The 13,531-nt window shown below is 33.0% G+C and overlaps 2 protein-coding genes across 3 annotated transcripts; both read left to right on the forward strand.

Annotated features, from left to right (window-relative positions):
• The first annotated feature begins 727 nt into the window (after positions 1-727).
• On the forward strand, positions 728-5,099 carry LOC110643883 (trehalase). Its single transcript, XM_021796407.2, has 11 exons — positions 728-1,465; positions 1,756-1,875; positions 2,492-2,607; positions 2,687-2,787; positions 2,895-3,004; positions 3,252-3,324; positions 3,410-3,577; positions 3,666-3,753; positions 4,182-4,281; positions 4,344-4,557; positions 4,715-5,099. Exons 1-11 carry the CDS (start codon positions 939-941, stop codon positions 4,796-4,798), a joined length of 1,701 nt encoding a protein of 566 aa, XP_021652099.2. The 5' UTR covers positions 728-938; the 3' UTR covers positions 4,799-5,099.
• Positions 5,100-10,774: 5,675 nt separating this feature from the next.
• On the forward strand, positions 10,775-13,503 carry LOC110643872 (short-chain dehydrogenase TIC 32 A, chloroplastic). 2 transcript variants are annotated; one of them, XM_058138519.1, is made up of 8 exons: positions 10,775-11,371; positions 11,458-11,689; positions 11,791-11,870; positions 11,963-12,119; positions 12,229-12,310; positions 12,469-12,607; positions 12,811-12,859; positions 12,951-13,096. In XM_058138519.1, the coding sequence occupies exons 1-7, from the start codon at positions 11,251-11,253 to the stop codon at positions 12,843-12,845; spliced, it is 846 nt and encodes a 281-aa protein (XP_057994502.1). In that variant the 5' UTR covers positions 10,775-11,250; the 3' UTR covers positions 12,846-12,859; positions 12,951-13,096. The 2 variants fall into 2 exon arrangements, with proteins under 2 accessions (XP_057994502.1, XP_021652085.2); XM_021796393.2 differs by having other exon boundaries at positions 10,783-11,371; positions 12,469-12,556; positions 12,813-12,859; positions 12,951-13,503.
• The last annotated feature ends 28 nt before the right edge of the window (positions 13,504-13,531 follow it).

The raw sequence follows: 13,531 nt of genomic DNA on the forward strand, positions 1-13,531 counted from the left end.
TCGAAGGCTTCCTTCCATTATAGTTTTTGGTAAAAATTCCTGATATAAATATGAATTGGCAAAACTTTCTTAAATTTTTAGAATTCTTTTGTTATTAAATATTATCACAATAAAAAACTAGAAATTTATTTTTTTATAAAAACCAAATTTTCAATAAAAAAGTATTCTTTTTATAAAAATTATTAAAAAAAAAATTTCCGATAGAAGTTTCAAAGAAGGCTCGCACGTGATCCACTGAATGTTATAATTATATTCCTTCTTGACTGGAAATTTAAAATATATGGCTTTGTGAAGCAATCAAAGTCAATAATTGAAACTTTATTTCCTACAAAAAGGGGAACATTTACCATTGGAACTTTATTTTTTATTAAAAATAAATTTTAATTTAATAATATTAAAATTATCTTCGATGAGTGCTTGAATAATTTATATCATTTTAAAGATTTTTTAAAAAATAATATTAAATTTTTTGTATGATGATAAGCTAATTTATATATTTCTTATTAAATTATAATTTAAAATAAATTTACATTGAAATGTACCTACTTTTCAAATGCAATGTGCTTAGGGTCACAATCATCGCTCAGAATATTTAAGGTTTTTTAATTATCTTTGATATTTAAAATTTTTTATTTATATTTAATTTATATATTAATTATTTACCAATGACTCATAGATATGAATAATTTAAATATTTATAAATTTAAATTATCTATTTATAAATTAATTGTCGTAAACCAAAGCAACGTTGTTCCACCACCCACAGAAAATTCCAGCGACAGAAGAGCCTTGAAAGCTTCATCAGACAAAAAATTCCAGCCAAAACCCAAGAACTTTCAATTGCTGGCTTCTTCTTGAAATTCCCCTCCATTATCTATCCAAATCCAATCGTAGGTCCATCTCTAATTAAACCTTCACTGTCACTCCCTTAATCAAGAATGGCCAGCTCTCATCAATCTCAAAATCTTGATCTTATTTTTATATGCAAGGAGACAACTCCCTTGGTTGCCTTTCTTGAACGTGTCCAAGAAACTGCACTATCCACCTTTGTGGACAGACACTTTGATCCAAAGTTTTACGTTGATTTGTCCTTAAAATACAGTCTCTCAACCACTGAGAAGGCCTTTGATGGGCTTCCAAGGACTGAAAATGGGGCTGTTTCGGTTAAGGACTTGGAGGAGTTTTTAACAACGTACTTTCAGGATGCAGGGAAGGATGCGGTGCACTATGATCCACCTGATTTTCTGCCAGAGCCTGTTGGGTTCTTGCCTAAAGTGGAGAATCCAGAGGTGAGAGCATGGGCGCTGGATGTTCATTCTTTATGGAAGAATTTAAGTAGAAAAGTCTCGGATGAGGTTCGGAAGCAACCTGAATTGCATACTTTCCTTCCCTTGCCAGCGCCGATGATCGTGCCGGGATCACGTTTTCGAGAGGTTTATTATTGGGATTCCTATTGGGTGATCAGGTTAGTCTTGGTCAAATTGTTTTGTTTGTTTGCATATTTGTTTACATTTTCTTGTACTTTCTGCATTTCTCTCTCTGAATTCCACAATACAACGAAGTTTCATGTATTGAGCATATTTTAGGAATTAGAAAAGAGTTTGGATCTAATTCTGGCCATCATCTTATTAGGATTTCTTCTAAAAATGCAATGATGTTTCAGTGTGGCGTGGATCAAATTTATTGTTGGAAAAGAAAGTAGTTGTGTGTTCCAATAGTTTAATGGTGTTGGTGATATAAAAATTTCTCTTGCAGGGGCTTGCTTGCAAGTAAAATGTATGAGACTGCAAAATCAATTGTGACTAATCTCATTTCCCTTGTAAATGTATATGGCTATGCCCTTAATGGAGCAAGGGCGTATTACACCAATAGGAGGTAGTATTTCTTTTAACTTTTTTAATTGTTGGTCTTTATCTTTCTTTCTTTGTTCTTTTTTCTTTTTTCTTTTGTTTTTCTGGAGGTGCTTGTCTGCATTTAACTCTGCTACAGGACTTGTTTCTTCACTTGCAGTATATACGGTTTCTAGACTTTGCCCCTTCTCATTAATGCTTGTCCTGTTTCTCTCTACCATTCAATTTAATCAACAATTTACTAGCTCAAAAGCTACTGCCTTTCACATCTCTTATTTTATGGGAGTCTAAATTGCAGCCTTAGCCACTTACGTTTAAAAGGTGTTTCATAGAGACTGAATGTGAGCCTGCTGCAATGGTAAGCTTGCTTGCTCCATTATGACTTGGAGGTTTAATATTGTGGTATGGAAAGTCTTGATCACTGAGACATCCTAGGCTTTTGCAACCTTTACAAAGATATATGCTTTCTGTTAAGTGGATATGTAGACTTTTGAAATGTGTGAAAAGACTGCTGCTGAGATTTAATGGTATTCTTTTTGCACAATGAAGTTACATATGTGCAAAAAAAAATTAATATATTTTTTTCATTTGTGAACTCGCATATCTATTTATTAGTTCCACTATTGGGGTAATTTTTGCAGCCAGCCTCCACTTCTAAGTGCAATGGTCTATGAGATATATAATAGGACTGGTGATATGGAATTGGCTAAAAAGGCACTGCCTGTATTGCTCAAGGAACATCAATTTTGGAATTCTGGTATGATGTTATATTGCCTTTGCTTTGCCTTCTGCGCTTCGTTTTGAACTTACGTAACAGACACATTTTCTTGCTGCAGAAATACATAAAATCACCATCCAGGATGCTCAAGGTAGAAACCACACATTAAGTCGGTACTATGCAATGTGGAATAAGCCCAGGCCTGAGTCTTCAGTCTTAGTGTGTTCTCCCCTCTAGCTTAATTACCTTAGCATATTATTTTGCACAGTAGACAATATGGTGTAGAATCTTGGAGTTACAAATTGTTAGCTTAAATCCTCTTTCAGGACAAGAAATATGCTTCCAAGTTACTGAAGGTCTCTGAGAAACAGCAATTTTACCGAGAACTGGCTTCAGCTGCTGAATCTGGATGGGATTTCAGTACAAGATGGATGAGGTAATATTATACAAAATACGTGGTTTATGAAAGTGTTTGATTTTCTTGTCACAAAAAATTCTCCAGAGTTCTAAGCTTTTGGCTGCCAAATGGGTCTTATCTATTGAAATAATTGTGCATATGCTCATGAAATATCAGTAATGCTCAATTCTGCTAAGTTTGCAGTACTCAGGCCTGAGTAAAATTTGACATTGGAATACCCACAAATTGAATAAAGACATTCCATTTTTTTGTTTTATTATTTCAGGAATTCTTCAGAGTTTACGACGTTGGCTACAACATCAGTCTTACCTGTTGATTTAAATGTATTTATACTCAAGGTACGACTTAGGGTACATGATTAGAAGTCTTGATATTAATACTTTCTGCACTTCATGTGACAAAGTGTTGTATTTAATTATGCAGATGGAACTAGACATTGCCTTCTTGGCAAATAAAACTGGAGAGGAAAGCATAGCAGCGAGTTTCTTGGAAGCTTCTCAAGCAAGAAAGAGGGCAATCAACTCTGTTTTCTGGAATGAAAAGATGGGACAGTGGCTTGACTACTGGCTCACTACTGGCACCACATGTCAGGTGATATGCTCTTGAAGTGCTGCTAAACCTGTATCTGATAAACATTTTCTGCAATTCTTTTACTGATTCTTTCATTTATTATGTTCAGGAATCTCAAACATGGAATGCTTGTAACCAAAATCAGAATGTGTTTGCTTCAAACTTCTCTCCTTTGTGGATTGATATGTTCAATTCAGGTTAGTAACTCTCGATGTCCACTTTGAAACTTTGTGTGTATAAGCATGATATAGAGAATTACCATTACAGCATAGCTTGAAGTCTTTGCCTTGAGGTTGCAGTGGAAGTTACTGCAATTTGAAGCGCAAGCTTAAAGTGCGATGAAGGTCATCTTTTCCACTTCATTTTGAGCAAAATATGTTTTTAAGCAGCTTTTTCAGCTCCACAGCCCCTTTTTACTGTTTACCAAGCATCATCCATTATCAAGACAAGTTCGATGTGCACTATATCTAGATAACTCATCTAACAACTTAGTTGGAACATTGAACTCAAGCTTTTTGATTAATGAGATAATAATTGATCTATCAGTCTATGTCAAGTTACAATTGTACATTCATTTATAACTGGATGAATTCTGACGATGCTTTTGTTTTGCACATACTCGAAGATGCAAATTTGGTGAAGAGTATCATGAGAAGTCTTGAAAGTTCAGGCTTACTTTGTGCTGCTGGAATTGCCACGTCTTTAACAAATTCAGGAGAACAATGGTATGTAACATATTTTACACTTGCCTTGTCTGGCAATATAATTTTCAATGATGTACCAACAGGGATTTTCCAAATGGTTGGGCTCCATTTCAACACATTATAGTTGAAGGTCTGGCAAGATCTGGATCACAAGAAGCGAGGTCACTGGCAGAAGACATAGCTGTGAGATGGATCAGAACCAACTATGTCACATACAAGAAAACAGGTGCAATGCATGAAAAATACAATGTAGAGAAGTGTGGAGAATTTGGACGTGGTGGTAAATATGTACCTCAGGTATATACATATACAAAAGCCTAAGCCTATTTTTGTAAGAACATAAACTGTGGATTCATGTAATGGTTTTGCTGCTGATATTTATGGACCCACGAGAAGGGTTATACTGGTGTATTCCTACTAACTTCTTGATGTCTTTGGTTGGTTGCAAATGCAGACTGGCTTTGGTTGGTCAAATGGAGTTGCATTGGCATTTTTGGAGGAGTTTGGATGGCCTCGAGATCATAGGATAGATTGCTGATTTGGTTATGTATGTTGACAGATGAAGAAAATGTTACACTCAGATGGATCTGCAGACGATTTTTCTTGTGGTTATGATATTATGATCATTAATCCAAGAAATTAGGGTAAGATTTTATGAATCCTATAATATGTCGACAAGCTAGTGTTGTTAATTAGAGAATATTAGATTTCCTGATCATGACACAAAGCTTGGATATGCTTCATAAGCAGTATTAGTAATAATAGCATTGATCGCACAATAATGCTTCCAAAGCTGGTGGAGCTAGTTGCTTAATATTTAATAAGTAAGTTTATGTCAACATCCAAAGGAACTGAAGATAGATTATACTCAGCATCTTAATTATAATTAATTCTCGCAGAAGATTGGCAAATAGGCTTGTAACACTGCCAACTCAAATGTGGCCATCTTTGTAGACTAATTGCAAATGAGAAAAGATGTTGGGCCAATTGGATGGTAATGGGTCGATAGTGATCCTATTTATTTTTCTTAGCCATTTATAAATCTCATACGAAAATCCGATGGGCTTGAGCTGATGGGTTGAGTTGTGTTGTGGTCTTTGTACAAGACAAATCCAAATGAAATGAACTTTTTGGCTATAAGGTGTGATCCTCCTGATCCCTGCAGGCAGGGTAACCGTTGTTAATCCATCGCTATAACGACAAGTTGAGACTTAATTATATCATTTTAGCCTTCTCCTTCTGCATCATGGTTTGATTAGAAAATTTTAATTAACAGAGCTGAATGTTAGGAAGCCTTGGGGAAATTGGCTTCTTTTTTTTTTTTTTTTCCTGATTTATTAGGTATTTTCGGTGTCTTTTTATAGTTTATAGAAGATTAATCAATTCAGAGTTTTAGATTATTCCTTCCAATAAAATTCTTTTCAATGATTGAATCCAAATCTCTTCTTAGAATTACAGTGACTTTTGGCTAATGATTGCCATGTTCACTACTCTATCTCACTTCAAACTAGGAATCGCAACGGTTTGGTTGGGTGGAGATAACTCTCTCATTTTTATCTTATAGGAGTTTGAGGTTAGAATGGGTTTTTTCGCAGGATTTTTTTTTTTCTTATTTTTTATTTTAATTTATTATTTTATAATATAAATTTATTTATTAAAAAATAAATTATAAACTAGAAATATAAATTTTAAATAATAATAATATACTTATATTTTTAAAATATTATAATATTTAAAAATATACAAATAAATTATTTTTTAATAAAAAAAATATATTATTGTATAGTGGGTTACAGATATTTTTGTCTCATCCAACATAATATCAAAATCGAGACAAAATTAAATTAAATTTCGAAATAGTAACCTTCCAAGTTACCTTTATTTTTCCTCTATACTACAAAAATAGAATGAAAAATCTTTGGTCTTTATTACGCTCTATTTAGAAATTTTTTTTAGTGGACAAATAAAATAGTGATAAATAAAAAATATTTATCTTTTTTTTTTGCTCTTATTAGAAAAAAAAAATAAAAAGAGAAATAAAATTATGAAAAGAACTTTAAAAGGGTTAATTTTATAGTTTTCATATCCAAATTACACTTTTCTCCCTATTTTTGTTATTTATCTTTAATTTACACAGAAAATAATAAAAAAATAAAAATTATTTTTTATTCTTCCCTTATTTTTTTTCTTTTTTTTCTGTTTTTTTTTAAATTATATATATATATATATTCTTTTTTTTTTCTAATTTTCATACATCCAAACAAAGGGCTTTGTCTTTATCTATTTTATTTAAGTAAACAAAATAGAGGGAGAAAAAAAAAAAAGGGCAATCAATGGATATGCATGGGTATTGATGAAAGTGCTGCAGATGAGGTTGGTTATCTTGATACAGTAGTCCTTCTTCTGCACTGGCACTTGGCAGAATCTTAACGTGAAGTCAATGTCATTGCCATGTGCTTTATCTTCAAGGAATTGTGTGGCCTGCATTGGCCCTCAAGAGTCTACATTCAAATTTAAGATTTATGTTGACTTGAATGCAGCTTTGATTTGATAGTGTCATCACATATTCTAAGGAGGGTAATTACTAATTGAATATGGTATTCGTTGGATGTTGATGTAACCATAACCAATAAGGTTTCCTTGCTAAATCATTAACATTATACATGGACTGCCTTGCTGTAGTCTTTTGTTATATATATATATATATATATATATATGAGGCCTGTCCCATTAATTTCTTATACAATATAAGAAATCAAAAGGGTCTAGTATAGTGGTGAATGTGTACTGTACTAGTATAATAGTATGGAGAATGCCTCACTTTGCATGTCTAGTATCATTGTCAGAAAGGATTAATATTCTGTCAATAGTAAACAAAAACAGTAAGTATTTTATAACTTGGGGATTGATGGTTATACGAGATAATGACATGTGGCTTAAAGGTTTGGAGCAATACAAATGAATGACTATTCTTTGGCTTGATACAACTACCTTTGCTATGGCATGTGATACATTATAATTAGAATAGGTCTCTTGATAAAGGATGCATGCACAACTTTTAAAATGAGACGTAATACGACTTTAAAGACCAAAGTATAAGGGGTATTCGACCAATGTGAGATAGAGAGATAGAGCCTCTTGAATTCATATAAAATGGCTCGGACTCTTAACGCGGTACCAAGATATATAAGGGGTCAACCTCATTCATCTAAGCCTAACTATATCATTACCCAGTCATCTTGGGGTAATTTAATTTCAATACCTAGACCACATAGGACACTTACCCCATTAAGCCCCACTAGAACCAGTTGGATTGCCTAGCAGAATGATGAAAGAGTCACTGGTATGGTCACTAAGAGGTAATAGTATTGCCATGACCCATGCATTAAGAAAACATAGGGATAGGTAGCTAAGAAACCACCTAGCTAACTAAATAACAAAATATCAATTATAATAAACTAGCAAAATGGTTATTGTGACTTAGGGAAAATGAGCATGGAGGCTAGACAAGAATCCGAGTACTTTATGCTCTTGATGACTGGTTTGAGTGAACGTCTCTGTGAGAAGGAGTTGGAAGACCCTCCCCAAAAGGAAAACCAGTTGGATGAACCATTCGTAAGTCCTACCTAACTAACTAATCCTTTCCATCGTAGCTGAAGATTGTCAGAGTAATCATGATTCATGAAATAACTTGATTTGACCATGAAATAGCCGTTAGTGATTGGGACAACTCACTTGCGCACCCTTTACACATGCCGAGTAAATATTAGTTTCTCAGTTTTATAAATACACGTCTTCCCCTACTAGGGGATCAAACCTTTTTCGAGCCCATATTATGTCTCAATCAAACCATCTTCATAGAAACTCCTCTTAGATCACAACTGTAAGGTAGTAAAGTCAATCCCAAGTTCACCCGACCATCCTCATTAACCTAAACACGTGTCAACATCTCATAAACCTACTTGATCGAGAGTTATCAGCATGATTCTATTGTTGCCTTTTCTAGAGAGAATTCTATTGAGACATAATGAAGTCTAAGTAAAAATATGACCTTTCTGTGGAGGAGGACCATTATTTATAGGATTAATGAACTAATGTTCATGAGATGCTTGTAAAGCCCTTACAAGTGAGCTGTCTCAATCACCAATGTCTTTTCAAGGTCTAATCAGGTTGCCTTTAAAATAATGATAGCTTTGATGGGCGTGAGTTGATTTTATTAGTTCACAAACGATCGGATTGACATGATAGATGGCTCATCCAGTTAGTTTTTTTTGGGTGAGTGGCTATACCGACCTACTAAATGAGAAATTTCTAGGCTCATATCAATCGGAATGATACATAACTCAAATTTGGGTACCATGTTTGTTCTTAAATCATACTCCCCATACCTAGGATTGGGCATTTGGTGAATCTCTTAGCTTTTATCGAGATATCGTGTACTATGCTGACTCGTCCTTCCATTATTTCGAGTACTTTATCTTTGGTGTTTATTACAACTAGCAAGGACATTGTTAATACCATTTCCTAAGGAATAAAATCAATGACCTTTTCATTACATAGGCCATTTGAGCTCTACTATCTCTAGGATGGATTAATCAACTTCTTTTGATTTAGGACTGAAATGAAAATCTGACCTAGAATGACTATATTGTGGATTGGGTTTAGGATTTGGGTCGAGTGAAGGAAATCTAACTCCTTTTATAGCTTGCGCGCGTGATACAATCTTAACTGTCAGTATTCAGAGTGCAGATGATCTTCTCATATGAGCATGCAGGCTCTTGAAGCACAATTCTTTAAAGCGTGCATATTTCTGACTTTTTATGTATAATACACGTGTCATTCATTCAAAAGCTCATTTTATTTTATAGTATATCAATTATCTTAATTAATACAATTAAAAAAATAATAATAAACTAGAAAAATATATAATTGAAAGCACATCACGTATGAAAATAATATATAAAATATAATGTTACGAAAATTAAATTTATTTTATTTGAATTAGATTTTCATTTTAAATTAAATTAATTTGATTTCAAATCAGCCCTATATTGATACCGGTACTGTACAAGTGGTCCAAAAAGCTGAAATGTCTTTTTTTTTTGTTTTTTCATCAAAATATGGAACCTTTTGGCCCTTATTAAAAGGGGTTAGTACAACAGATAATCGTGCCCTAACAAATAAATCCTATAATCTTAATTTCCTTTTCTTTTTAGCATAGCTCACTTCCATATTTAATCACTTATTATTGTTCATTACTTATATTAAATATTAATTTATTTCTTTAAACATCAAAATAAATATTTACTCATTTGTCATCAAAATGATTTTTTCATTAATGGCACATTTCATATTAATTAACATCTTTCTATAAAATTTAAAAACAATATGAAATAATAGAAATGAATAGCTATTAAAAGTATATTTAATAATAAAATAATTATTATTTTAAATAATTATCGTAAAGGTATTTATTTTTATTAATTAATAAAGAAATACTCTATGCAAGTAAGTAAAGAAAGAGTGCGGAGGTTCGAACAAGCATGATTGACCAGGTAACTTTACATCCCGAGGAAATGCCAGATTCTAGGCCGTAGGATTGACCGATCTGCAAACCTCACGTGCGATTCCTCTTTGATAATTTACTCAGTCTCCCACCTCTACCATCGTGCCAACGATTTTTCTCCTTTTTATTAATCGCCGGCTCATCTCCCATCCAATCACTGACTCACACTTTCCAAACATATCAACTATTTTATTTATCCCTTTCGTTGTTTAACCATAAAGAAGTACTCTTTCCAACCGATCGCTAATGTAAACTTTAAGTTAAAACCAATATGGAACGAGTTCAATATATTAAATATTTATATTTGAAAGTATATAAAATTAATTAAAAAATATATTTAAAATATATAAATAAAAAATTTAATCTGTTGATTAATAAATAAATAATATTACCTCTAATTATTTGTATCTATTACTTTTCAAATTTTATTTTGTCTTAAAGTTTAATTTATAATATTTAATTTAATTTTAAAATTTATTTATTTAAATTGATTTGTCTGATTCATCTATAGTATTATTTATTTATTTATTTAACAATATCAAATAAAAAGTTATATTTCAAAGCATTATCATATTTGATATTTATTTATTAATTTAATATAATAAATTCAGTTAAATAAGTATTTTCTAAATTTTTAATTGAGAGATCATATCAATTAGAAATGTTAATTTATTTTAAAAGATATTTAAGTATTTTCACTATTCACAAACAATAAAAATTAAAAAAATAAACAAAATAAAAAAAAATGCATGATAAAATTAAAATTTAGAGATTTATTTTTTAAAAAAATCTTTTTGTTTTAAATAAGTAGAATTCAAATGTTAATTATACAAAAACACAGAAAAAAAGTTATTTATTCCTCTTAATATATGATTATTACATCATTTACAACGTCATCTAGCCAATATATACAGTAAACAAAATGAAATTTGACTGCTCATTTGCGAGAACAACATCATGCAATCCCCGAGGATAACAATACTTATCCATGCCAACCCCAAAGTCCAACTACGCCGATCAATTGCCGATATTTTAAAATTAGGATTATTTGATTAAGAAATTAAAGATTAAGCATTGGATTAGGCAAACAATAAAACAAACACCATAATCCAATCACTAATGAATCAGAAATTATAATCTTCCCTCCGCCTTATACCTTTACAAAATCCACGCCCAATCTTCTCTTTTACGTTAGCTCTCTCTCTCTCTCTCTCACTGTGTGAGTAAATGCAAAGCGGCGTTGGCTGCGAAATCTCTGACAAAAAACAACGCCTTTTTTCGCTGCTTCCCCGACACAGCACTAACGCCACTCTGCTCAAGACGTACTGCTTTGTTGCTTGATTTGATTCCATATTGCTTGTCCATGCAATAGTACTACTACATCTGTTAGTTGCACAAACGAAACCAGTCAAAAGAGGAGAGAAATGCTGGAAACTGTCAGCTACCTCATCGGCTCAGCCGGCCCCACTGGTTTCGGCTCTAAGTCCACAGCCGATCAAGTCACTGCTAGCTGCGATCTGCGTTCCATCACTGCCATCATCACCGGTTAGCCAGTCGATACAACGGTCCATATGCACCTAATATTCTCTTCTTTTTGAATTATTTGTTTGATCGGCTGTTTGGTTTTCCAGGCGCCACTTCAGGAATAGGAGCCGAGACAGCGAGAGTGTTGGCGAAACAAGGAGCGAGACTGGTACTCCCGGCTCGCAACATGAAAGCGGCCGAGGATACAAAGGCGCGTATGGTTTCCGAGTGTCCCGATTCTGAAATCATTGTTATGGCAATTGATCTTAGCTCTCTCAACTCTGTTCGAAACTTCGTTGCAGAGTTCGAGTCTCTCAATTTGCCCCTCAATCTCCTCATGTAACTCACAAGCAACGCGGATTTCTTCATTTGCATATTTATTTTCTGTTTGGTCGCTAGGAAAAGGAAGTTAACTGATTTTAATTCTCCCTTTACATCAGAAATAATGCTGGCAAGTTCGCAGACGAACATGCTATATCGGAAGATGGAATAGAAATGACCTTTGCCACTAATTATCTTGGTAAAATCATGCAAAGAAAATGCATGCTTTAGGTAATAATGTTGAATAAAAAAATTAGACTTGAACTTTCGGCTTTTGATGGGTATTTTCAGGTCATTTTCTGTTAACGAAATTGTTGTTGAGGAAGATGATCGAAACTGCAAAAGAATCCGGCATCCAAGGCAGAATCGTTAACGTTTCATCAACTATTCACGGCTGGTTCTCCGGAGATATGATCCAATATCTCGCGGAAATATCCCGAAATAAATGGTGAGTGACCAAATCACTATTTCGCAGTACATATGTGCATCTTTTGGTTTGACCTTTTTCTTCTGAATTTTTTATCTTCTTCTTCTTCTTCTTCTTTCTTTCCTTCCAGTCGTTACGATGCCACACGTGCTTACGCTCTCTCGAAGCTGGCTAACGTTTTGCACACCAAGGAGCTTGCTCAGAGATTGAAGGTGCTACCTCAATTATATTAGTATTTATTTATTATTATTATTTTTTTTAATGCTGAGGAAAAAAAGCGAAATTAGTTGTTTTCTTTTTAGTTTATTTTTTTTTCCCTCCCTTATCCGGGAATTAATTGGGTCATTAATGTTTTCTTTAATTAGTGCAGCAAATGCAAGCCGACGTGACTGTCAATTGTATCCATCCAGGAATAGTGAGAACCAGACTCACCCGAGAACGAGAAGGCCTAGTCACAGGTCTCAAACAAGTTCCTCTAAAGCCTATTTGGGATTTAAGTTGGGGGGAAAAGGAAAGTAATGAATCAATTTAATATTATTTTAAAATAATTTTAAAAAAATTGAAATCTTTATATTTAAAAATATTAAATCTAATTTTAAATTAATTTGAATACTTTATAATTAATTTATTTAAAGAATTATTTTTCTCAATCGTGGTGTTCCTGTGTAAATCGTTTCTGTCAGTTCTCGTTATTATTATTTTTGGAATATGCAGATATGGTGTTTTTCATGGCGTCCAAGCTCTTGAAGACAATTCCTCAGGTGATAATATATTATTGAAATTTTAAATTAATTCTCAACTTTTTATACAAAAATTTGATGGGGTCGACGATAATTTTGTTACTGTAAATAGGCTGCTGCAACAACTTGTTTCGTAGCAACTCATCCGAGACTGTTGAATGTGTCTGGAAAGTATTTTGCCGATTGTAACGTAGCTTCAACGTCGAAACTGGGATCCAGCTCAACAGAAGCTGCACGGTTATGGTCCGCCTCTGAAATCATGGTTTCTACGGACGCAAATGCAGTTTTTGATGCACTCAATACCAAAGAATATGGTGCACAAACAAAAAAAAAAGTAGGTTAAATATATAAACGGGAAAAACACATATTTAGAAATTAAAGATGAGGTGATATTAGATTGTTAAGTTTCATATTCAAATTTCAATCAAAATTAAATAAAGAAAAATGATATTTAACAGGTATTGGAGGGAAAAAGAAAAAAAAAATGCTACAAAAAGAGAAATATACAACAGTACACAACTTGGAGCATGCTATGGAATGCTATAGATGTACTGGTTGTTCTATGTAAGTTATATTAATATATAACAGGTATAGTTCTGTAGTATGTACTTTGGTTATTTAGTTTGGGATTAAGATTAAAGAATGTTGGCTTGGCTTGTTTATAATTACACAATGATTGTGGAGTAGAGCTTA

This window comes from Hevea brasiliensis, chromosome 16, assembly GCF_030052815.1.
Source record: "Hevea brasiliensis isolate MT/VB/25A 57/8 chromosome 16, ASM3005281v1, whole genome shotgun sequence".
Taxonomy (NCBI): Eukaryota; Viridiplantae; Streptophyta; class Magnoliopsida; order Malpighiales; family Euphorbiaceae; genus Hevea; species Hevea brasiliensis.